The sequence below is a fragment of the Mustela nivalis genome (genome assembly GCF_964662115.1).
Source record: "Mustela nivalis genome assembly, chromosome: 15".
NCBI classification, from domain to species: Eukaryota; Metazoa; Chordata; class Mammalia; order Carnivora; family Mustelidae; genus Mustela; species Mustela nivalis.
This window is the reverse complement of record NC_139034.1, coordinates 59,089,076-59,114,518: the sequence shown is the minus strand read 5'-3', so window position 1 is coordinate 59,114,518 and position 25,443 is coordinate 59,089,076. Positions and strand designations below refer to the sequence as shown.

The 25,443-nt window shown below is 36.4% G+C and overlaps 1 protein-coding gene across 1 annotated transcript in view; it reads left to right on the top strand.

Annotated features, from left to right (window-relative positions):
* The window catches only part of MYCBP2 (MYC binding protein 2), a 267,804-nt gene extending 242,817 nt beyond the window's left edge, over window positions 1-24,987 (top strand). Inside the window, exons 70-84 of the mRNA XM_082701514.1 lie at window positions 749-829; window positions 1,859-2,125; window positions 2,592-2,875; window positions 4,270-4,366; window positions 6,528-6,647; window positions 8,168-8,269; window positions 8,976-9,104; window positions 9,478-9,610; window positions 10,799-10,902; window positions 12,912-13,100; window positions 13,907-14,014; window positions 15,244-15,453; window positions 18,094-18,201; window positions 18,855-19,020; window positions 24,158-24,987. Of these exons, the coding sequence (XP_082557640.1) occupies window positions 749-829; window positions 1,859-2,125; window positions 2,592-2,875; window positions 4,270-4,366; window positions 6,528-6,647; window positions 8,168-8,269; window positions 8,976-9,104; window positions 9,478-9,610; window positions 10,799-10,902; window positions 12,912-13,100; window positions 13,907-14,014; window positions 15,244-15,453; window positions 18,094-18,201; window positions 18,855-19,020; window positions 24,158-24,273 (2,214 nt within the window). The 3' untranslated portion in view covers window positions 24,274-24,987. The remainder of the gene's footprint in view (window positions 1-748; window positions 830-1,858; window positions 2,126-2,591; window positions 2,876-4,269; window positions 4,367-6,527; window positions 6,648-8,167; window positions 8,270-8,975; window positions 9,105-9,477; window positions 9,611-10,798; window positions 10,903-12,911; window positions 13,101-13,906; window positions 14,015-15,243; window positions 15,454-18,093; window positions 18,202-18,854; window positions 19,021-24,157) is intronic.
* Window positions 24,988-25,443: the final 456 nt, after the last annotated feature.

The following is a 25,443-nucleotide window of genomic DNA, read 5'->3' as shown; positions in this document are numbered from 1 at the left end:
AAATTATATGGTTTTGTAGATGATCAGCTCTTTTTCGTTAAGGTTGGCATTGCATGCTCTTGTAGCTTTCTCTGTCCTAAGAAAGTGAAACTGAGAGTCATTTTTTATTCTTAGAAGAGAAGCTTTGTGTTACTTTCCTTACCTGTAAAATCAAACATCAAATTTACCTTATGGGCTTGTTCTGAAAATTAAATAAGAGTATTTGTGTGTGTGATAACTATATGGCTGTGTATCTGAACCTTAGGAGAGTACCATTCACATAAGAAGCATTATAAAACGCCAGCTTTTATTTCTCTTCTTATGATATGTTTCTTTGACTCCTGTTAGCAGTAGATTAGCCTACTCTAAGAATACCATTATCATAGAGTTTTATTAGGATATTTCCCTTTTAACCAAATATCATTTTCAGAGTTGTTCTAATAACTAAATGTAGGATCCTCACAATTTAGAAATAGATGTAATTAAAGTGAATCAAATTGACAGATTAAAGAAGTTCATGAAAAAGTAGTATGCTTCTCTGGATTTCTTGAATTCAGAAATTTTTCTTTTTTTCTTGGAGTCATTGTTAGCCAATAGTGGTTTCTTCAAACCTTACCCTTTGTCTTGGTGTTACAGACTCAGTTTAAAATAAATTCACCTTATAAAAAATACCTGCATAGTTAATTCTCAAGATACTTTAAGATCAAATATACAAATTTTATTCAAAGAACCTGGTGGGGTTTTTTTTCTTCCCTTTTTGTGTGTAAAGGCAACATCAGATGCTGACCTGAAAGAACATATGGTTGGAATCATATTCAGCAGGAGTAAGCTGACTAATTTACAAAAACAGGTTGGTAAATAGTCATTTCATTGTCTTCATCAGCTTTTGTTTTTAGGGTGTAAAGTATTTTCCAAAATTTATGGAAGCTTTTCTTTGCTGACTCTTATAGGTCTTGTGGACTGTATCTGCCTTTTTCTAGAGACGAAGGAGTGTATAGGCATACCTGCATCACTTTAAAGATTTTGTTATGAATGTTAACTTTCTTACCTTACTACTATTTGTTATTTCTCATTTTCAGGTAGATTGTTTTATTTTGGTGTCAAATATCCAGATATATCAAAGTTCATTTGCATTTTCTGTGTTCCTTTTCCCACTGTTCTTTTGTGTCAGTTGATTTTTTTTTTCCTGAGCAATTATAGTGTTAACTAAATCAGTGTTAATATTTTTAATTATAAAGAGGTGGGGTAGTGCTAGATTGTTCATATAATGGAGTACCTAGATAACATAATAATCAGCCCTTCAGAAGTCAAATAAAACACTGGTTTTAAATTAGCCCATCATTTTAACTTTCAGCTTGTTAAATCAATAAATTTATTTGTGCTTTGTCTTTTTAACAATGTATCATTGAATCTTAGATTCTACCAGTTATAAAATGTGCTGTATTTCATGTATCACTAAAAAAAGGAAATTTGCTGCCAGTTACATTATGAATGCCATCAATTATAAAACACATTATGAATAGAAATGCTAATGATATCTGGAAGGAAATATGGCTTAGAAGTGATAAATTATGGTAATTTGCTTTTGTTTGATGTCTTAAACCACAGGCAGGGGTATTGGCAACTTGTATATAAATAGTTTCTACATAGTAGCTGATTTAAATGTTAAGATTTTTATTCTGCTAGAATTTCTCCTAGGAATCTGCTAGATTTTCTTAATTGTTTATAAGAAGAATTAAGATGGTATGATGGAAATTAATGGGGAGAAATAATTAAATTGGCTATCAACTAATATTCTTGTCTTTTTTTTTTTTACTAGAAGTAGTACATCAGATTTGCAAGTAGGTTTTTACATATCCTTTATGTTGTCTTTAAATAGGTGTGTGCTCACATCGTCCAGGCTATTCGCATGGAAGCCACCAGAGTTCGCGAAGAATGGGAACATGCTATATCAAGCAAAGAAAATGCCAATTCTCAGCCCAATGATGAAGATGCCTCCTCTGATGCTTACTGCTTTGAGCTGCTCTCTATGGTCTTAGCCCTGAGTGGCTCTAACGTGGGCCGCCAGTATCTGGCTCAGCAACTAACTCTACTCCAGGATCTCTTTTCACTGCTCCATACGGCCTCTCCTCGAGTCCAGAGACAGGTGACTGGTCATTCCACCTACCTTTTGGCTTACTTGTTCCTCAAAACACTTAAAAATTACATTATCAAAGAGAATCACCTTAGAGTCTTAACTGTTGATCTTTATTTTTTGTTACTTGATTTTTTGAATTGCATTTTAACTCCATGGTTTTTATTTTTGACTCATTGTAATGAGAATATGGAAGAACAAAATATGTTCTGTTTTACTACTGTGCTGTTGCTCTACTAATTGTCTTGTTACCATGAGATGTGTAATGTTTCTTTATTCCTGACCAAATAAAGACATGTTTTTTTCTTGCTGCCCTGGAGGGGTAATTACCACTTCAGAAATTAAAATAGTGTTTAAATCATATTTTTGTCCTTCTGAAAGCTTTTGGAGTCCTAGAACACCCGGTAGGCTCATTTTAAAAAATGAGAACTTTAGAACAACAGTCTTTAAGATGAATTCTTTCCTTTTTTCTTATCAGGTAACCTCCTTACTAAGACGAGTGTTGCCTGAGGTGACCCCTAATCGTCTGGCCAGCATCATAGGAGTAAAATCCCTTCCCCCAGCAGATATCAGTGATATCATTCACTCAACAGAAAAAGGAGATTGGAATAAGCTAGGTATCTTGGACATGTTTCTGGGATGCATTGCCAAAGCACTCACAGTACAGCTAAAAGCCAAAGGAACTACCATCACAGGAACAGCTGGTACCACTGTGGGCAAAGGTGTTACCACAGTTACTCTTCCAATGATTTTCAATTCCAGGTTGGTCATTACATCTGCTTTAGTAGTAAAATAGTAAATCCTATTTGGAGAATTAAAACAGGATTTCAAATTCCACCTTGTTTGCTTGTTTACCAAATAGAAGCTATAAACAACTAATGCATGTATAAAAGAGAATGCTGTATATAACCAAGGTGTAGTTTCAAGTTAATGGGGAGAGGAAGGTATGTTTGTATGTTGAATATAATGTTGGAATACTTCTCATGTAGAAAAAATATTGTAGGCCCCTATCTCACACCATATCCAAAAGTAAACTTGAGATCAACTAAAGCTTTATGTATATTTTCTTTAAAAATCTACTAGGACAAATTAAAGAAGATTATTTTTGTAATCTTCAATCCAGGAAGATCTCCTTAAAACACAGAATACAAATGTCACAGAGGAAAAATTCTCAGATTTGGCTACATAAAAATGAAGGATAATTATATGAAAATGTTTTTAAAATATAAACTGACCTGAAAATATTTAACACCTATATAGTAGAGAATAAATTATTAATCATAATATTTTAAAAATGACTATAAATTAATGAGAAAAGACAAACAACTGATAGAAAAATATATGACAAGAGAGTTAGTTCCAAGAAGAAAAATTACAAATGCCAGTAGACAAAAGAAAAGATACTTAACTGGGAATCAGAAATATGTAGATTAAAACAGTAGGACAATATCTTTGTCTTGGCAGCATTATGAAGAAATAGGCATTTTTTATGGCATCTAATGTAGATTACTACAGCCTTTTTGGATGTCAGTTTAATAACATATCACTGTATTTAAAATATGCCTATCCTTTGACCTACCAGTTCTACTTCTAGATGTTTATACATGTGTACAAAAATATATGCAAGGAAGTTTGTTACAGAATTGCATATAACAGCAGAAGATTAGACATCCAGAACAGTCTAGTCAAAGAGCCAGTCCATGATATTAAGTAGTACCAGAATATAAATCAGTGTGTTGTTTTCTTCATCTAGATAGTTTTACGAAAGAAAAAAAAAAAAGTCAGCTGAAATAAAGAGTAGTATACTCAGTGATATAGTTGACATATTCTGGTGCAAGCTCTTAATATCTCTCTCTATGTGGATTGGTAACAAATAGTTCGTGGTCTGTGAATATGCTTTGAACAGCTCTGTTCTAGAAGATGCAGGCTACAAAAATAATATACAAATACATGGAAGGGAACATGTATCAGAATAGCTACTCTCAGGGTTGAAGTTGAATATCTTACGGGTGATACTTTGATTAATTTCTTTTTAAAATTCTTTAGTTGTTTGAATCATTTAAAAAATTAAAATGCATGCTGAAATATAGCAGTTCTCATCATATTTATCTGTAACTGTCACTGGTTGGTTTGCAAATGCTGACTTTTCTTTGTAGTTATGTCCGTCGAGGTGAAAGTCATTGGTGGATGAAGGGCTCAACTCCTACCCAAATCTCAGAGATCATCATTAAACTTATCAAGGATATGGCAGCAGTGAGTTCCCATCCTCCTGATCATTTTGTCATTGAAGTACAGTCAAAATCTGATTAAAAGAAGGAGTTTATTCTGCTACCTTAATAGCAGAAGTACATTGGTGTTATTTCGCTTTACTTAAAGCCTCTGTTTAGTAGGTTAACTATCGTGCTGTCTGTCTTTTCAGTCAGTGATTAATTTGTCCTTTGGGAAAACTGTTCATTTCAAGCTTTCCAGTTAATTTACTTGCAAATTGTTTTATTAGTCTTCTAAGACTTAAAAACTTAAAAAATGAAATATACCTTTTTTGAGCCTGACAAATCAAAACCCTAAAGGAAAAACAAAAGTTTCTCCTTTTCTTTAGTTCTCCTGGTTTATAAACCTTTTGCTCTTCTTTATTAACATTCTCTGTCATTGTCGTTAGATATTCTTTTCGGCGAGATCTGGGAGTGTGGAGAAAAGGGAATTACTTCTCAAAGTACCGGGCTCTTATTGGTTGCTCCACAATGCTAGTTTCCTCACTTTCCATTATATTTTCAGGCTCATGAGGGCAGGGTGCTGTGGAAATGTGGGCTTCTGAGAGAGAGATTAGACAAAACATCTTGGAGGAAGAGGAAGTGGAACTGCCTCTTAAGAGATTGATAGCAAATGGGGGCACCTGGGTGGCTCAGTGGGTTAAGCCACTGCCTTCGGCTCAGGTCATGATCTCAGGGTCCTGGGATCAGGTCCCGCATCGGGCTCTCTGCTCGGCAGAGAGCCTGCTTCCCTCTCTCTCTCTCTGCCTGTCTCTCCATCTACTTGTGATTTCTCTCTGTCAAATAAATAAATAAAATCTTTAAAAAAAAAAAAAAGAGATTGATAGCAAATGGATGGGAGACAAGAGAGGATATTCTCGGGATATAGAAAGTTCTGTCACTTTTCCCAACAGCAAGGACATTTCCTCAATTGGAAAAATGGATAACTTTCTCACTTTTCAATAAGTCTTTCTCAGCATGTTCACTGGATGAAAATACCAAGGAATAATATTTAGGAACACCTAAATTCTGTGGTAGACAGGTGTTTATGTTCAGCAAAAACCAAGTTATTAGTTGTAGGGTCACCTGGGTGGCTCAGTCGGTTAAGTGCCTTGTCTTCGGCTCCGGTCATGATCTCAGGGTCCTGGGATCGAGCCCTGCTTCAGGCTCTCTGCTCAGTGGGAAGCCTGCTTCTCCCTCTCCTTATGCTCCCCCTGCTTGTTCTCTTGCTCTGTCTCTCAAATAAGTAAATAAATAAAATCTTTGTAAATAAATAAATAAAAGAGGTTTTTTTTCTTTTTATTTGAACCCATTTATGCTCACCAGTTCTAGTGTTCATCTAAAAGCAATTCACTTATCTATATATTTTGTGTTCAATAACAAGTCTTCATAATCAGAATTTCTGGAGCATAGATACTTTAGTACTACTTTGTTTTTTAAAGATTTTATTTATTTATTTTGGGAGAGAGAGTGAAAGAGAGCATGAAAGGGGTGAAGGTCAGAGGGAGAAGCAGACTCCCTGCAGAGCTTGGAGCCCAATGCAGTCCTCGATGCAGGACTCAATCCCTGGACTCCAGGATCATGACCTGAACCGAAGGCAGTGGCTTAACTAACTGAGCCACCCAGGCCCCGATACTTCAATACTTCTGTTATGTTTTTATCTAAATGTAAGAGAAAATACTCTTGAGCTCTATAGAAAAAGAGTATGAGAACCTGATTTTTTATTTACTTTCCAATCATTAAAATAGTGATTAGAAGTTGAATTTTTCATAGAGTTGTGAAGGATTTTTATTTCAGAAGTATGCCCCTGAATCTAAAGCTGCACTCACAGGGACATGTGGTAGCTCAGTCGGTTGATCGTCCAACTCTTGATTTCAGCTCAAGTCATGATCTCAGGGTCATGAGATTGAGCCCCACAGCAGGCTCCTCACTCAACAGGGAGTCTTCTTTCTTCTTCTCCCTCTCCCTCTGCTCTTCCCCCAACTCATGCACTCTCTCTCTGGCACTCTCTCCCTCTCTTTCCCTCTCTCTCTCAAATAAATAAATAAAATTTTTTTTAAAAGTTGCACTAACAAGTCTTTCCTTTTGATGAGTTTTATCTAAGAGAAGAGAATTTAATATTACTATTATACATGTCTGGTTACTTATTATTCTCTCTTTCTCAATAGGGTCATCTGTCTGAAGCATGGTCCCGAGTGACAAAAAATGCCATTGCAGAAACCATCATTGCCTTGACCAAGATGGAGGAAGAATTTAGATCTCCAGTGAGATGTATTGCAACAACTAGGGTAGGAGTTTCTTTTTATGTGGTCTTTATCATTGCAGTAATTAGTTTGAACAAACTTAAATGAATAAAATCAGCTTAATCCAATTTTTTACCAAAAACTGTGTTTACTGAAAAAGTGTGACAGGCTTTTTTGAATTAGTGGTTATAAACGCTCACTGTTATGTGTTCTTTATTTCGTTTTTGTTATTTTGGGAGAGGCTAAGGATCATCTGGTTAGAAAAGGCTATGTTGTCTTTCTAGTAATGTCTTTACTGTAGCTTACACAGTAAACTCAGTGTCAGCCTTATGCTCAGATAGACTGAAGCTCCTTCAAAGACAAGGCCCTCCCTTACTCGTTTGGTATGGCCTAATTATTCTAAAGCAAAGCCTACCTATTGGATTTACAGACCTTACTTTTTAAAAAGCAAAAAGTGTAAGCCCTGGACAAGGTGAGGCAGACTTTCTTAGCTAGTGAGTAGGATTGCATTCTTCAGGTGAGACATCTGTAGTCACTTTGACCTACCAAATTTCATGTCCCATGTACATCCAAAAGAGATTAGGGGTTTCCTTGACGCAGGGATGTGTGGCAGCATTAGGAAGAAGTAAACACTAACAGAAATTGCTTGATTTAATCTTCTGAAGTCTGGAAAGGAAGACAGACTGTCTTTCTCTGGGGCAGGAAAAGCTGCTTGATGCCGTGCTGCTGGTGAGTGGACCTGTGAAGCAGTTCCTCGAACAGCAGAGTTCTAGCACCACGCACGCGCATGCTTTCCTTCTGCACCCCCGTTTCTCCTTGCACACTTCATGCTTCTGTTTCTCCTTTTTCTATTTTTCCTGGTCTTCCTCTTCATGTCTGGTGACACTCATACGCACTTCTTAAATAACTCCTTTTCATTATTTCAGTTCTATTCAGTTTTCCGTTCAGAAATATATCCTTCCGTGAAAAACTGAAGCTCACCCGTTAAGCCCCAGAAAGTTTTAAACTGTTTTTGAGGGCTATTTTCTAAAGTTTGCTAGACATTTACTTCTGACAAAGTATACCAAGGATAGTGCTAGGCATTTAGGGGTATTCAGAGACTTCAAAGGAGCTGCTCTTATCCAGAAGGATTTAATATGTACCCACCCACTCCTGGGACTGTGTAAAATGAAAGTCATCGTGCCACCTTGCTTGGAACATAGTGCCTCAGGCAGATGCCACTTAGATGGGAAGATTTGCAAGAAGCATCGGTACAGTAAATATTGAATATGTAAATTCATTTACTGATACATTGCTTCCTTAGTAGACCAATAAAGGATAATGTTATATGTCAGGTAAAAACCAGAATGGTTCATCCAGCAGCAGTCAGTAAATATTTGAGTGCCTACTGTGCCTATGGCCCATACAGCAGTGAGCACGTGTGCCTGGTACCTGAGTGCCAGTGGGTATCCATGTATTTTCAAATTCAGCTAGCATTTATTGAGCTATTACAATGTGTCAAACAGTCAATACTTTACAAGTCTTTTCTGAAAATTCAGTATTGTGACAGCCTTTCCTTTTAATAGCTCTGGCTTGCTCTAGCTTCACTGTGCGTGCTGGATCAGGACCATGTAGATCGTCTCTCTTCGGGGAGATGGATGGGAAAGGATGGACAGCAAAAACAAATGGTAAGAACAGAATTGTTTATAAAAATGTATCTTGTTTTTCTTTATAAGTAAGCTCTAGCTTAGCATTTTAAAAAAATTTAAAAATTTAAAAAAAGAATCTGCAAGTCCAAATTCCACACTTAGCAGAAAATTGTGGCACATTGCCCATGGTCATCTCACAAGTCTGTTTCACTTAGGGTCCCCTCTTCATAGCATGTTAGAGGCTTTAATTATATAAAAGAGCTTTATCAGTCTTATGGTAAGAAGGAAATAAGAGCAGTAAGTGAGGCACCATGACATCTCATTTATTCACAAATACACAGTACTTAAAGTAGTACTAGGTATCCCTAGGTGCACTGGGAGGGAAGACTTTATAGAGGCCCTTCCAACATTTTCTCACTAAGGTTCAAGTTTCAAAATGAATCATTTATTCATTTAGCATACATACAGAATGTTTGAACATGGGGGAAGAAAGTTGCTTAACCCATTAAAGTATACATGCTTATTTTATTAATCATTGAAACTGTTCAGCACATTAATTATTGAATTAAGGGCTTTTGTACTTGAGTACACTTGCCATAATTCTGTTTAATGTTCAGATTCTAAATTTTCCTAATAGACTTCAGAACAATAACGTTATTGTTGTGAATAAATTACATTCCATTTGTATGAGCATCTGGGACGTTCTTGCAAATGTAATATGACATGTGAAAATGCCTTGTTTCAGCCTATGTGTGACAACCATGATGATGGAGAAACTGCAGCTATCATCTTGTGCAACGTATGTGGAAATCTGTGCACTGACTGTGACAGATTCCTTCATCTTCATCGGCGAACCAAGACTCATCAAAGACAGGTGCCGGCTTCTGTCTGTATACGCAGAGCAGTTTCTGGAGCATAGGATACATTCAGTAAATTTTAAAATAAATGTGGGAAGGAGGCTTGCTGTGATGGGAAGAAAGGGACTTTGCAGTCAGAGCCTCAGTGGAGTTCCTCGCCGCCTCATTTATCACTGTGTAAATCAAGACAGTCGGCTAACCTGAGACTTAGTTTCCACATTTATAAAAATGGGGTCATTTTCAAGATTCAGGACAAGACTGCAAATGTCCGAAATCCTTAGAGTGCTTAGTAAATAAAAGCTATTATTGTTATTGAGTAATTAAATTTTATACTTCCTTCTTCAGAGTGAAAAATAAAATATTTTTCCCTTTTCTTTGATGAAACAATAGGTCTTCAAAGAAGAAGAAGAAGCTATCAAGGTTGACCTTCATGAAGGTTGTGGTAGAACCAAATTGTTCTGGTTGATGGCACTAGCAGATTCTAAAACAATGAAGGCGATGGTGGAATTCCGAGAGCACACAGGTAGCAGAGGATTTAGGATTGAACCATGCCCACTGCTTAGGATTTAATTAGATGTTCTTTACTTACTATGAATTACTTAATGTGGATTATTTCGGGTATATTCTGTGATAACTATGGAATCATTAATCACTGTTTGTTGTTACATGTTCCGGACAATGTTCTATAGCAGAGAGGCATTAGACTTCAAGTAAGGAAATCTGCTTTGTCATTGACTAGATATGTGCACTCGAGCAAGTCATTTTATCCCCAAAACACGTGGTTTACTAAAGTAAATCTGGTTGAGATTCTCAGCTTAAAGTTACATTGAATCTTACAGATTCTTAATTTTCATTACCTTTATAGTCTGACTGACACAAATTTATGATGTTGGAGTTAGTAAAAATCTGAACAAATATAACTCCACTCATATTAATTTTTCATGCTATGAGAGCGTGGTCTTTTTTTCTCCTGGCTGATTTTTTTTTCTCCTATAGTCTATCAGAGTCATATATTACATTAATAAATGTTCTAATGTTGAACCATCCTTGTATTCATGAGTTAAGCTATTCTTTTTAAAAATCTATTTTTCCTGTAAATATTGCTGAATTCCATTTATTACTGTTATATTTAGAATTTTGGTATCTGTGTTTTAAAATGAGTTTGGTCTGCATCCATATCTTCCTGTCCTTTTCCTGTTGTTCTGTTCTTGTTTTATGGCTTGTGTTCCTTCTTTCTGTTTCAGACATTTAATTTTCTTTTCATATTGCTCTGTCAGTACTAGTTCCTTGGATGGGAATTCTTTTTTTCAAGCTTTCATATTCTCTAACAATAGGTTTTCTTCTGTGCCTTGTAATTTTGTTATTATAGAAATTCTTAAAGGTTTATCTTTCTTCTGTATATTCTTGCATAACATTTATTGTTCTGTTTTGTCTGAAACTATGCTTTTGGAGCTGGGATTTTCCTTATCTGCTCAACCTCTTATGTGTTTGACTTCTAATAGGTCTTTAGTTTCTTGTTCCTTTTTTTGTGTTTAGTTAACTTATAATTAGGACGTCTTAACAACCCTTCCACTGTAAAACTGCCCGGCTGGTTTCCCAGTGATAGCAAACTGATACAAACCTGATTTTCCTGTAGGTTTTTTCTATTAATTGCGTTAAAATATGTGGAAAACCTATTCTTGAGGATTTTTCTTTTTCTTCTTGAACCTAGGCAAGCCAACCACAAGTAGCTCAGAAGCATGCCGCTTCTGTGGTTCCAGGAGTGGAACAGAGTTATCTGCTGTTGGCAGTGTGTGTTCTGATGCAGACTGCCAGGTGAGTATGTGCTTAGATAGTCAGGCTGTCCCAATAAGGAATAGCATGTATTCCCTCATGATGTATTTACTTCATGTTAAATAAGAGTTAGAGCTCAGCTCAGCATCACTTCAGTTTTCTAAATTAATATAATCCCCATGTTAAGACCTAAATGCTTTATCAGAGCTAGAGAAGGGGTCAGATAAATTTCTCAAACCCCAATATACAGTGTGTGTTTATCAACTATCACCATAATAAATATTTAATGTTTGCTCTTGTGCTAGAAAAAGGTAAAAATCTCTGGACTGCATTTCCTTGACCTCTTACCTACTTTATTCACTTATTTCCCTACAATCAACTTCTAATATTTGAGAGTTCTTTAGTCCTGAACATCCATACACATATTTCATGCCATCCAGATATTTTTAGTTCCTCAGTTCAGTTAGCAAGAACTTGGATAGGGCTCAGCTAATGAAAGATACCTGTATGTTGTTTATACCCATTTTAGTGAGGGGATAGGTGGTGATTGGGAGATTGTATATCCAGAAATTCTTTGCTTCATGACTACACACAAAAGTAAATAGATTAAAATTACATTTCCCTTTTTATCAGCATTCCCTTTATGCGAAGTGAAATTTTTTTAATCACATGAAAAGAAAAATTTCACACTGAAAATTTTAAATTAAAATTTAGAAATTACACACTAAAAAAATTTGCTAATAATTCTTAAGTTACGTTCAGTTAAAGAATAAAAATAGGGGCACCTGGGTGGCTCAGTGAGTGAAGTGTCTGCCCTCTGTTCAGTGGGATAGAGCCTCCCATCGGCTCCTTGCTCAGCAAGGAGCCTGCTTCTACCTCTCCCTTTGCCCCTCCCCCTGCTTGCTTTCTCTCTCTGTCTCTCTCTCTCAAATAAATAAATAAAATTTTAAAACAAAAAAGTGATGGGATGCCTGGGTGGCTCAGTCAGTTGCCTTCAGCTCAGATCATGATCCCAGGGTCCTGGGATCCGAGCACCGCGTTGGGCTCCTTGCTCAGTGGGGAGCTTGCTTCTCCCTCTGCCTTCTCTGCCTAATGCTCCCCATGCTTCTGGGAGCTCTCTCACACTCACTCACTCTCTTTTATATAAATAAAATCAAGTCAGGAAATGACAGATGCTGGCGAGGATGCGGGGAAAGGGGAACCCTCCTACACTGTTGGTGGGAATGCACGCTGGTGCAACCACTCTGGAAAACAGTATGGAGGTTCCTCAAAATGTTGAAATGTTGAAAATAGAACTACCCTATAGTAGTGCAATTGCACTACTGGGTATTTACCCTAAAGATACAAACGTAGTGATCCGAAGGGGCACGTGCACCCGAATGTTTATAGCAGCAATGTCCACAATAGCCAAACTATGGAAAGAACCTAGATGTCCATCAACAGATGAATGGATAAAGAAGAGGTGGTATATATACACAATGGAATACTATGCAGCCATCAAAAGAAATGAAATCTTGCTATTTGCAACAACATGGATGGAACTAGAGGGTATCATGCTTAGGGAAATAAGTCAAGCGGAGAAAGACAACTGTCATATGATCTCCTTGATATGAGGAAGTGATGTTGCAACACGGGGGGTTAAGGGGGTAGGAAAAGAATAAATGAAACAAGATGGGATTGGGAGGGAGATAAACCATAAGTGACTCTTAATCTCACAAAACAAACTGAGGGTTGCTGGGGGGAGGGGGGTTGGGAGAAGGGGGGTGGGGTTATGGACATTGGGTATGTGCAATGGTGAGTGCTGTGAAGTGTGTAAACCTGGCGATTCACAGACCTATACCCCTGGGGATAAAAATACATGTTTTTAAAAAATAAAAAATTTTTTTAAAAAATCTTTTTTGAAAAAAAAAGAATAAAATAACTTTATTGTTATATAGCCTTAATATGTATTTCCTGTGGGAAATATCTTAGAACATTAATATAATTGATATAATTATCAGAGTGTGTGCCTTTTTGATGTTTTCTATGCCATTATAATTTATCTCTAATAGGAATATGCTAAGATAGCCTGTAGTAAGACGCATCCCTGTGGCCATCCATGTGGAGGTGTCAAGAATGAAGAGCACTGTCTGCCCTGTCTACACGGCTGTGACAAAAGCGCCACCACGCTGAAGCAGGACGCCGATGACATGTGCATGATCTGCTTCACCGAGGCGCTCTCGGCAGCACCAGCTATTCAGGTTGTCTCAGCTTCTAAAGCATCGGGTGGGCCTGGAATCTAACATGGGAAATAGAAGTGTATCTGTGAAATAAACAGATCCCTGGACTGTTCACATCCTTGGGGGAAAATGTGCCCCTAGTGTCTCCCAGTGTTTTGAGGAGCCGATTCCGTCCCTATATGTTCTGTTTCCATTTTGTGTGCTCAGCTTTACTTTGTCATTTGTGTGAGCCTATATAATCAACAAAATATAAAATGTTCATAGGGAGGAAAAAACAATTAGATTATCTAGTAACTATTCTTAATTTCTAAAACATGGAATGGTATCACTGTGTGATTGGTGTATACATAGTAGTACACACCTCTCCATACATAATGTATATGCCTACATCTATAATATTAATGATATTAATGAAGTTACTGTTTGCTAAATATATCTTTTTAAATTTGACCACTGGTTTATATTTTCAGTTCTTATGATTCCAAGGTAAATGAATAGTCTCCAAAAATAAATCTTAACTCTTTAATAAAATCAGTAGTTCCTTCCTTCTATGAAATACAGAAGGGAATAATTTTAAATTGCTCCCTAATCTGACTTACTCTTTATAAGGTGGCATTAATATGCAAGTGGTAATAAATTGGAACAAGCTAAAGACCTAGTTAATGATATTTCATGAGTAACAGAAATGGGCGCAAATTCATTTTCCTAAACTTGATTTTTCTCTTATCTGCTTTAACTAGCACCTTCATTGAATAATCTGCCATTTATTCAAGCACATATCATTATCACATTTGCTTATATCCCTCTCTTTTTTTTTTTAATTTAAGCTGGACTGCAGTCATGTATTCCACTTACAGTGCTGCCGACGAGTTTTGGAAAACAGATGGCTTGGTCCGAGGATAACATTTGGATTTATATCTTGTCCCATTTGCAAGGTATGGAGAGATTCAGAAATTATCTACTTTCTATCTATTTTTATTTTTATCTTTATCTTCATCTTTTAGAATAAATGCTTCCACATCTCTTGGTGTCCTTCCCAGTTTACTTTTTCCTCCCAGCCCCGATCAGTTTCTACCCTTTTCATCCAGGTGATGCCAGAGAATATTGTAAGATCCCTCTGTTTGTTATAATGCATTTCAAAATGGTGAGTGTCAATTAAAAGCTGATTAAATGGAGTTAAACATACTGTATCAGAAAATTCATTTAGATAACACGCATTAAAGGCGGTTTGTCACCACTTTTAGACCCTTCAGAGTTCAGATTGTGTAACATGACAACGGATGACTACCAAAATGTATGAGCCTGTGATGCTTGTAGACTCTGACACCTGCCATTCAAGATGAAGTCTGGGTTTTCATCATTAAAGATGAAGCCTGAAAAAACCAGTTTCTTTTAGAATCTTAGGTAAAATAAGGAAAAATTATTGACATTTTGCCACATCTCTTTAAAGATAGTAAGCAAAATGACCACTTATTTTGGCAAGCCAGTGATGATTAATTAAAAAAAAAAACAAAAAAAAAACCTTTGTTTAAGATTGTGATTGACCATGCCTTCTCAATTCATTCTTCATTTCTTTTTGTTCTCTTAAGCTCTCTCTATTTCCAACAGATGTGCAGACTGGTATAAAAGCGTTTAACATAGAAAGACAGCACAGTCATTGCTTAGTTAGACAGAGGAACAATCAATAGGATTGTAGTAATTTGCTTTCTCTTCTCATGTGGTGCCACAAAGAAAGGTCACATTTAGGAAATAATATATGAACATATAGAAAATACTACCTCCTCATTGCTGTTACCTGGAGTCTGCCCAGCCCCAAGGAACCACACAGAGGGAGTATGTCTTATTTGTGGCAGCAAGGCAAACTTTTATTCCCAGAAGAGCTAAGGCAACCAGAGGTAACATTTCAGATTCAGGAAATATGAAGCTAATGAAACAGAATTTTCGTGCTATATGTCCCATTTTCCCCTATTGTCCCTGATCTTAGAAAAATACAGGCTTGTGAGGATTTTACAGATTTATTTCTAACCGGCATTTTATTGAGAAAACATTCACTCTCTGGTGATCTCTTGGCATAGTGCTTATTAGTCTTAGGTACCCACTTAAATATTTATTGGATTCATAGATAAATGATTTTGCTAAGGAATGTTTATTTTTTAAATTTCAGAACAAAATAAATCATATAGTATTAAAAGACCTGCTTGATCCAATAAAAGAACTCTATGAGGATGTCAGAAGAAAAGCCTTAATGAGATTGGAATATGAAGGTTTGCATAAGAGTGAAGCTATCACAACTCCTGGTGTGAGATTTTATAATGACCCAGCTGGCTATGCCATGAACAGATATGCATATTATGTCTGCTACAAATGCAGAAAGGTATGCTATAAATTAAACTAGGAATTTTTAAGAACTGGAGATTACTTATGTGATTCAGATTCTGACCTGAATTGTATAATGATATCTAATTCTTACATCTTAAGTCTAAAATTAAAAATCAAAAAGCTTGATACTACATTTGAAGTTGAATTCTTTTTTTACTTAATTTGTTTGGGGTTTTTTTTTTCTCTTTTTTTTTTTCTTATCTTTACATACTATTTCCAAATCATGCTCTGTTACTCTACCCAAGCTGCTTGACATCAGTAATCTCCTGCTAGGCAAACCATTTGATTCTTAAATAAACGTCTCCTACTTCACTCTTTTCACCATTTTCTCATTAAAATTCCTTGGCTTCCGGGATAGTACTCATGATATCCTTCCATTCTGGTTGGTTGTCTTTAACTCCTTTTCATTCACCTCCTCATACATATTTAGTTTCTTAGCACTGTGTTCATGCCTAATAATAACCTCCTTACCTTTGCTGAGCTCCTGTATATCCACGTCTTTGCCAAACATCTGTACCATTCTTCCAAAATTTTTGAGATTTAGATCAAAATATTTAACTGCTTTCCACACATTTGAATTTCTCACAAATCTCTCTGAGTTCTTTTTTTCTGTTACATCTTCCGTAACCCTAATCATTTTCTTTGGTAGTTATAGTAGCCTTCTTATTCAGCCCATTGTATGGAGCCCGTACCCCTTCCATTCCATCCTTTACACTTCTGTCGCTGCTAGTAGATGAATATTTCACAACCTCAGGTCTGATGTGTCATTTTTCTGCTTCTGATCCTGTGTAGCACCTGTCCACATCTATAGTCTCATTTCCCAAAATGCTACCATTTGTGCCCCATACTACAAAATACTGAGCAGCCTACAATTGCCCAAACTCATGCCATTGCATAGGCTATTCCTCTTTATGGAATGCTCTTCCCTACTCCTCCCCTGCATTTTATCTGACCTGACACCCACCCAAAGTGACATGCTCATATGCAGAGCTAAATCTGTCTAATCACACTTCCGTTTCACCTGCTCTGTAATGTGCCCACACTTCCACTCTGCTATCACGACGTTGATCTCTTGCATACCTTCTTTGTAGAACTCCGTATTTTGCATTATGATTACTGATTCACTTGTCTCTGTATCACTTGATAAGTCCTGTGAGAACAAAGACAGTGGTTTTCATTTCTGTTTCTCCAGTACTTGACATTAGGTTAGTTAGAGAATGAATAAATGATTGAAGCAATCTGTAAATGAAAAGTACGTAGTCTCCCAATGTAACGAAAAGAAAATACAATTAATGAATGGAAGGCTGAAGAGGTGGAAAGGCAGATAAATATACATACATTCAAGGCAAGACTAATAGTTAATTCATTACCACAGGGATGACAGTCCAATGTCTAGGAAGCTAAGCAGGGAATCTGGAAAAGAGAAACAGCTAAAATAAACAGTAGACCTCAGGACAAATGAAATACTTCTGAGGCCAGATTTAGCTGGTGGATAACCATTTATAACCTCTTTATCAATGGAGCCTGTCTTTTGACCTGTTTTTCTGGTGCAGATAATAGATTTATATTGACTCATCTTGTTTATCCTCAAGTATGGACATGGCTGTGGGACAAGTTGTCCATGCAGATTGCCCCAATTATAATTGGCCTCATTTATTTTGTGTCCAGAGAAAATACAGATAAACCATCCACCAACATCATTTCATTTATCAAGTATGTATATTGGATACTGCTGAGTTCTTCATACAGTGTAGCTTTATAAATATGAGCAATCTTCTAAGCAATCACCAAATTTCTCTTCCCTTCTTTTTTTAAGTAATCTCTATGCCCAACATGGGGCTTGAACTCAAAACCCCAAGATTAAGAGTCCTGTGCTGTACTGACTAAGCCAGCCAGGCACCCCTTTGTTTTCCTTTTTAAAAATTTTTGTATGATCAAAATTGATTTTTTTTCTGTCCCATTAGCCCCAGGATTCTAATTGTGTACTAATATTTTTTTTAGGCATATTTTTTGTACTACAGTGTTAAAATTCAGAATTTTTTTTTTTTTAGGATTTTATTTATTTATTTGACAGACAGAGATCACAAGTAAACAGAGAGGCAGGCAGAGGTGGAGGTGGGGGCAGCAGGCTCCCTGCTGAGCAGAGAGCCCTATGCAGGGCTCAATCCCAGGACCCTGAGCTGAAAGCAGAGGCTCAACCCACTGAGCCACCCAGGCACCCCTAAAATTCAGAAATTCCTTGAGCATATTTATCAGACCAGTAGGAGGAAACATTTACTACTTAAAAATGAGAAAAATTACTGAAACTTTGCTCTGAAAAAGCAGTTTCTCATCATTACTTAATATCTTATTCTTGATATTTACTTGGGATATTATACATTCTCTCGTTATTTTGGTTTGACAGTACAGTGTTTGAACTTCCTACTATAAGCATGAGTTTATTCCAAAATTAAAGCAGATTTATTTCATACCCTGATCCACCTATACAGGCATCTACTTGGCATTGCAAGGGAGTATTTAATAGATAATAGTATTTTCTAAGACTTTTGATCTTACTTTCACTATGCTCATACTGTATCTCCCATAGCAAGGTTGTCTTTTTTCCTGCTATAATCTAATTGTGTTCTCTTCATAGGCATATTTTGGTGGCGAAGCTCGTTGCGATGCTGAGGCTGGACAAGGGGATGATTATGATCCCAGAGAGCTCATTTGTGGTGCCTGTTCTGATGTGTCCAGGGCTCAGGTGGGCAGAACATTTTATTAGAAAGGATAGTTTAGAAATGTTAAACTTCTATTTTTTCCAAAAATAATAATATAACTAATATTGTGGGAATAGGATAGCAGGTTTTTTGCCCAGTGTTTTCTGATGTTTATACAGCAGTGTATAATTTTCCAAATTAATTCATAGATATTATTCTCTTAGATAGTATTTGTATTTTATAATTTTTGTCCTCCATGCAATAGTCACCATATTTCAACAAGTAATAAATTTCCTTAGTTCATTTTCTTAAACCCACAGCCACAGTTTTAGGTTTACCTCACTCCAATCTTCGAAATCTTCACAATGTAGCTGTGAGACTGAGAGATAAATGAAATATCAACTATTCAGTCTGTCTGACCAGGAACAAGTCACCAGGAAATTGTCTTATCTATTAAATCAGATTGGTTCTGATAGATCTGAGATGAGAATTTGGGGCTTTCTCTATACCCTTTGGACAAAGCCACACATTTATTCATTAATTTTTTCATGTATCTATCACCAGTTTTTCAGTCAGTTTTGAGAGTTATGTGTACTCAGAAAATATGAATCACTGAGCTATATATACATGACTATCTTAAGTGTAATTGAAATAGACTTGCTATAATCTTGTGTCTATGTATTTTCTTTTGCTATAGATGTGTCCAAAACATGGCACAGACTTTTTGGAATATAAATGTCGCTACTGCTGTTCAGTGGCTGTTTTTTTCTGTTTTGGAACAACACATTTCTGTAATGCTTGTCATGATGACTTTCAAAGAATGACTAGCATTCCCAAGGAAGAACTACCACACTGTCCTGCAGGTATGCTTTTAATATTTTTAAGTGATTGTGGTGTATATACTTTCTGGTTTAATGATCACATGGTAACTATTCCAAGTGGCAGAAACCCAGTTCAAACTAGCCTGAAGAATCAGGGAATTTCTTGAGTGAAGTAGAAAGAACACCATGGTGATGAGAGGTCAGAAGTTGTAATGGAGACAGTTGCCTGAGAAGAAGAAGGAAAATCAGCTAAAGATTAGTGAAAGAATCACTCTTTGGCACTAAAGGGCCATGTAAAGTTTGAAGTTACGAATTGATAATATAACCATTTTAAGAGATTTCTGTGATTTTTTTTTTTTTTTTTTTGAGAAGTCTGGAACCAGTGCCATGAAATGAACAAGTGATTTGAACTTGATTTGATCTAGAATGGCTGGGAATTGGCAGTGCAGTGAGCATCAGAAAGCCAAGGGGCTAAGCCACTGAGAATACAGGACAAATGATTGTGTATGGAGGTTGGGCTGAAAAAAATAAGAATATGAAACCAAAAGAAACTGAAAACATTGCAAGAGATTAGGAGCCTGATGGTTCCAATGAGGTGGGAAGGGAGAGAAGTGGAAGGTAGAGTAAATGTGACCATACAGGAGAATTTTACATGAGGTATATCTGAAATTGGTGAAAATACACACAAAAGTACTTACAGCACAATACACAATTTTGTTAAGGCTGGGAAACACACTCTCCTCCACTGCTTATCAGAGTGCAGATGCTAGAAACCTATAGAGAAAGCCATTTGATTGTGCCTCTCAAAATTGCAAACACATTACCCTTCAACGGGTCCCATTTCTGGCGATATACGTACATATGTGAAGTAAATAAAAAAGGCAAATGTGCAAGCCTATTGCTTATAGTAACAAAAATTTGTAAACAATTCAAGTATCCAGGAGGTGGGTGGTTAAATACTATGTACTGTGCACCATCAAAAAGAGGAAATAATGATGAAAATGGAGTTTCTGTGTACTGATCTGGGAAGATGTAGAGGAGACTGTTACATGAAAAATCAAGTTACAGAACAGGGTATATAGTATACAGTCTTGTAAGGAAATGGGAAATGAAAATATATACTTATATTTGTTTATATGTGCATTAAATACTGGAACAATACACTAGAAGTTAATAAAATTAATTAGCTATGGGGAAAAACCAGGAAGATGGGTAGAAATGGGGGGGGGGGTTACGAATTGATAATATAACCATTTTAAAGGATTTCTGTGATTTTTTTTTTTGGTTTTTTTTTAATTTTTTCTTTTTATTTTTAAACCATGAGAAATATATTATCCAGAAAGAATAAGTAGAGTTGTTTTGTTTTGTTTTGTTTTGTTTTGTTCTGTTTTGTTTTTAGTATGGCTACTTCTGTTTCTTCATGTCAAAAATAAATTGTTACACTGTTCCCCTTCTAAAAAAATTTTTTTTTTATTTAAGGAGATGTGATAGACTTTGAAAGAAGCAAAATCAGAATAATGTGAGGCTAGGTCTTTAGGATAATGGCCTAAATAAAGATGTGAACCTAATAGCAGGAGAAGGGTGGTAAGCAGATGAAGGGAGTGAGATGGGGCAGCGTTTAGATTGGGTTAGCTTGGGTGGGGGGTGGGGTGTTGTTACTGAATGAAAGTTTTAAGTTAGTGGTCTAGAAGTAAAGGGGAACCAGGGGAGTCAGTCTTCCTCCCTGGCCTTTATGACATAGAGGAGCTCAAGAGATCAGCAATTTATAGTTGAGGAAGTTTAGAGGCCAGCAATATCATCAGGGAAAGTCCACATTTTACTTAATGAAAGAAAGTTTCTTCTGTGTTCAGAAACGAAGACAAAACAACAACCAAACACTGAAAGTGATCAGATTAGCTAGAACTAAAATGGATATTGTGGAGAGGTGGGATCGTCACTGAGAGGTTCCAGACAAGGCAAGGCCTCCCCTCGCAATTCACACGATCACACCAGTCAGCCAACACAAGGACCTCACCCTGGCAACAGCTGTTAACCAGAGGAATGAGGCAGGAAAGGATTTAGAGAGATGGCAGAAAGAAAGAATGGACATCTATCTTGGGCATTTTCACATCTAGTTTTTTTCTTCATTTCTTTTTTAAGATTTTATTTATTCATTTATTTGTCAGAGAGCGCACAGCTGTGGAAGCTGCAGGCAGTGAGAGAAGCTGGCTTTCCGCCGAGCAAGGAGCCCAGTTAACTGACTGAGCCACCCATGTGCCCCTCACATGTATTTTCTTCCATAGTTTTTATGACCTATAAGGTAGATGGTGTTATCCCCACCCTCACAGATGGAAGGTTCAGGGCTCAAGAGGAGGTTCAGTAGCTGGCCTAACGTTCAGACTGAGGCATGCTGTCCAGCCTCTTGCTGGATCATTCATGTATTTGCTTACCATTCATATATTTACACTGATTTACTCTAATTCATCCATTCCTTCAGAGACTAGAATAGAATTAATGCAGACCCCACAATGAAATCAGCAGGGAAAACGGCCATGCATTTTACCTAGAAGGACAGAGGATTGATTCTCTAAGCACGGTCAACCCACCAATTCCAATTTTTAATATATGGATGAGGACAAGAGTCCAAATTAAGTTAAAGTAGATAATTCCTCTGTTACTTTCTAAAATATTTACTAATTACCTTTTTTGTGCCAGGATACTTAACCTTCACAGCTTCCTTTGAGTTAAATATTGCTGTGCCTATTTTAAAGATGAGGGACCTAAGAATCAATAAAGATTAAGTTAACTTTGCCTCAGTTTGCCTATCTGCAAAGTGGGGACAATAGTTCCTGCCTCTGACTGGTACAAAATTGAGTTGATATACTAGACCAGAGCCTCAGTAGTAAGCATGCAGATGTCTGCAGGTATGTTTTTTTTTGTTTTTACCTTTACTACTATAATTTTTCACCATCATGATTAGATTATGAACTCCTTGAAGATAGGGGCCATGTAATGTTAGTTTTTACATCCCAAGGACCTGCTATAACACCGTTCAAACATTGGGCACCAGGTAAATGCTGTTGAATAAATGGCCCTTTGTTTGTCCCAGAAAAAAAACAAGAACTGCAGTTTGCAGGAACCATCGTTGATGGTGTCATGCACTTAAGTCAGAAAAATACAGGTTTTTATACATTTTTTATTCTTATTTTTTATTTTTCTATTTATTTAAATTAAGTTAATTAACATAATTAATAATATATTAACAATGTATTTTTTTTATTTATTTATTTGACAGAGAGACATCACAAGTAGGCAGAGAGGCAGGCAGAGAGAGAGAGAGAGAGGAGGAAGCAGGCTCTCTGCTGAGCAGAGAGCCCGATGCGGGACTCGATCCCAGGACCCTGAGATCATGACCTGAGCCAAAGGCAGCAGCTTAACCCACTGAGCCACCCAAGCGCCCTTAACAATGTATTATTAGTGTCAGGGGTAAAGTTTAGTGATTCGTCAGTTTTATTATCGCATGCCCTCCTTACTGTCCATTTTTAAGCTTCATCTATTTGATTATTATTAATTTATATCTTCCCCAAAATGCTTCTTCCAGATCGTTAAATTTTATATTATTTTACCTTTCATATATTTACAATGATTTTCATTTTTCTACCAATCTCCCTTCAGATACTTTTAAAAATAAGTCTTTAATAATCAGTCTTCCCATTCATCAGTATGTGCTTTTTTTTCCAGAGAGGTAGAAGGGTAACATGGCTTATTCACACTTAAATTTGCTCTTACTTGGAGAAAAACATTTTATCCAAAGTTTCCATATTCTCTCATCCAGAATAATTTTCTGTTTAACTGAACTGATGGGTTTTCATGACCATTTTTGTTCATCGCTCTTTGCTGTAAAATGATGTATCTAATGCTCAGCATCAGTCATCATCAGGGAAACGCCAGTCAGAACCACAGTGATGTGTCACCTCACACCCGTCAGGATGGCTAGAACCAAAAAGACAAAAAATAACAAGTGCACTAAAAAGAACACTCGTACACTGTTGGTGGGAATGCAAACTGATGCAACCACTGTGGAAAACAATATGGAGGTTCCTCAAAAAATTAAAAATAGAAATACCAGGGCCTCCCGGGTGGCTCAGTCAGTTAAACCTCTGAGTCTTGATCTCAGCTCAGGTCTTGATCTCAGGTTCATGAGTTCAAGCCCCATTTTGGACTCCATGGGCTGGACATGGAGCCTACTTAAAAAAGTAAATAAATAAAAATAGAAACATCATATGATCTAGTGATACCATTACTGGGTATTTACCCAAAGAAAATGAAAACACTAATTCAAAAAGATATATGCACCCATATGTATACTGTGGCATTATTTACAATAGCCAGGATGCAGAAGCAACCCCCGTGTCCATTGGTAGATAAATGGATAAAGAAGATGTGGTATGTGTACACACACACTGGAATGTTACACAACCATAAAAAGAATGAGGTCTTGCCATCTGTGAGAACGTGGATGGACCTAGAAGGTATTATGCTAAGTGGAGTAAGTCAGAGAAAGACAAATACTAAAAAACAAAACAAAAAAGCAGAAACAGACCCATAAAAACAGAGAACAAACTGATAGTTCCAGAATGGGGGCAGCACGAAATGGGTAAAGCAGGAGTGGGAGATGCAGGCTTCTAGTTATGGAATAAATCATGGGGGTGAAAGGAACAGCATAGAAAATATGGTCAGGGGTATTAGAACAGCTTTGTAGGTGACAGAGGGTAGTTACACTTGTGGTGAGCATAGCATAGTGTTTAGATTCTGCAGAATCATTATATTATACACCTGAAGCTGAAGCATTGTGTGTCAACTATACTTCAATTTAAAAAATAAAAAATTTTTAGATGATGTATCTCACTCATTCACGAATAGAATAAGATCTATGGCTCATAAGGGTTATTTGTAAGGAGGATGTTGTGGATAAGGGATTCTGTCCCTTCTCTGTTGTATATACCTGGTATGTTGAATTTTTTATGGCAAATGTTTTTACTTTTGTAGTTAGAAAATTAATTTTTAAATTTTATATTTGTATAATCATAGCCATATTATTTCTTTGAATAAATTATTGGTGATTTATATTTACATTAGGTTTCTATGTATGTGGGGTTTTTTTAAGTTATATTCTTTGCCTCCTTCAAAATTTATACAGGTCCCAAAGGCAAACAATTAGAAGGAACTGAATGTCCGCTCCATGTTGTTCATCCACCCACTGGGGAAGAATTTGCTCTGGGTTGTGGAGTGTGCAGAAATGCTCACACTTTTTAGAACACTCAGATTCCTTTGTCTACAGAGAAAAAGTTGCCTTCATCCCCCAAGTGGATGTGGTAAAGTTTAAACTCTGCTCAGGATAAGGACGGGACCATTTTTACATCCATGAAAATGAACCATTCACAGTGCAAGAAGGATGCCAAATACCATGTACATAATTCTTGCTATGAAAATTTCCCCATTCTTTTGGTTTATCTTCTTTTGAACCAAGACATCAAACTTGTGAGGTGTTTGCATGTGGCCATTACCGTCATTGGCCTGTGAAGCATTGAACATTTATAGATAATTGATATAAAAGAATCGCCATGCCCATGGACTAAGAATGATGCTGGCTTTCAAGCAAAAAAGAAAAATAATCATTGTTTATTGTATACTGCCTTTTTGTAATCCTGTATAATTGCATCACGGGTGGGGATGAAAAGAGGAATATTCTGGTTTATTTCCTAGACTGTTATTTAAAAAAAAAAATTGTGTTAGGCCTGGCATATAAATGTAATAAGTATCACACTGTATATAAAGATATCAATGTTTGTCCTGTATAAGAATTACTAAATTACAAATGCAGTTTCATTTAAACTTCTAGGTTACATTGAGCCTGAAATTTTAATGAAGTGCAATACAGAGTGTGCCTCATTATCTTGCAGCTGTAAACATATTGGAATGTACATGTCAATAAACCACTGTACATTTTTATACAGTGATAAAATCTGACAACTGTGTGAGCTATTGCTTCAGAACAAAATGTAAATACCTTTAAGATCTAAAAATCTATCCAAATTCACTAACAAAGCACAAAGATGACTTTCATAACTCATAGGGAAAAGAAGAATAGCATTGAAGTACATTTTGGAATCTTAAACACTGGGAAGAACATATAAATATGTATGTTAGTGAACAGACATATGCCAAAGACAGGAAAAGAAAACATTTAGGAAATTGACCAACTCCCATCATATTAACCAGGCCCTTATTAAACTTTTATAAAGTAATCAACAAAATCACTAGGTGTTTTTTTTTTTTTTTACAGACTACAGTATAGTTTCTATAGATCTTTTTTACAGTTAATTCATGAAATTGACAAACTGTTGATTTATGAGTCATCATAAGTCTGGTTGTGTTTATTTCATGAGAATGCCAAAAGTTTTGATCAGTTTTGTTCTACATTCC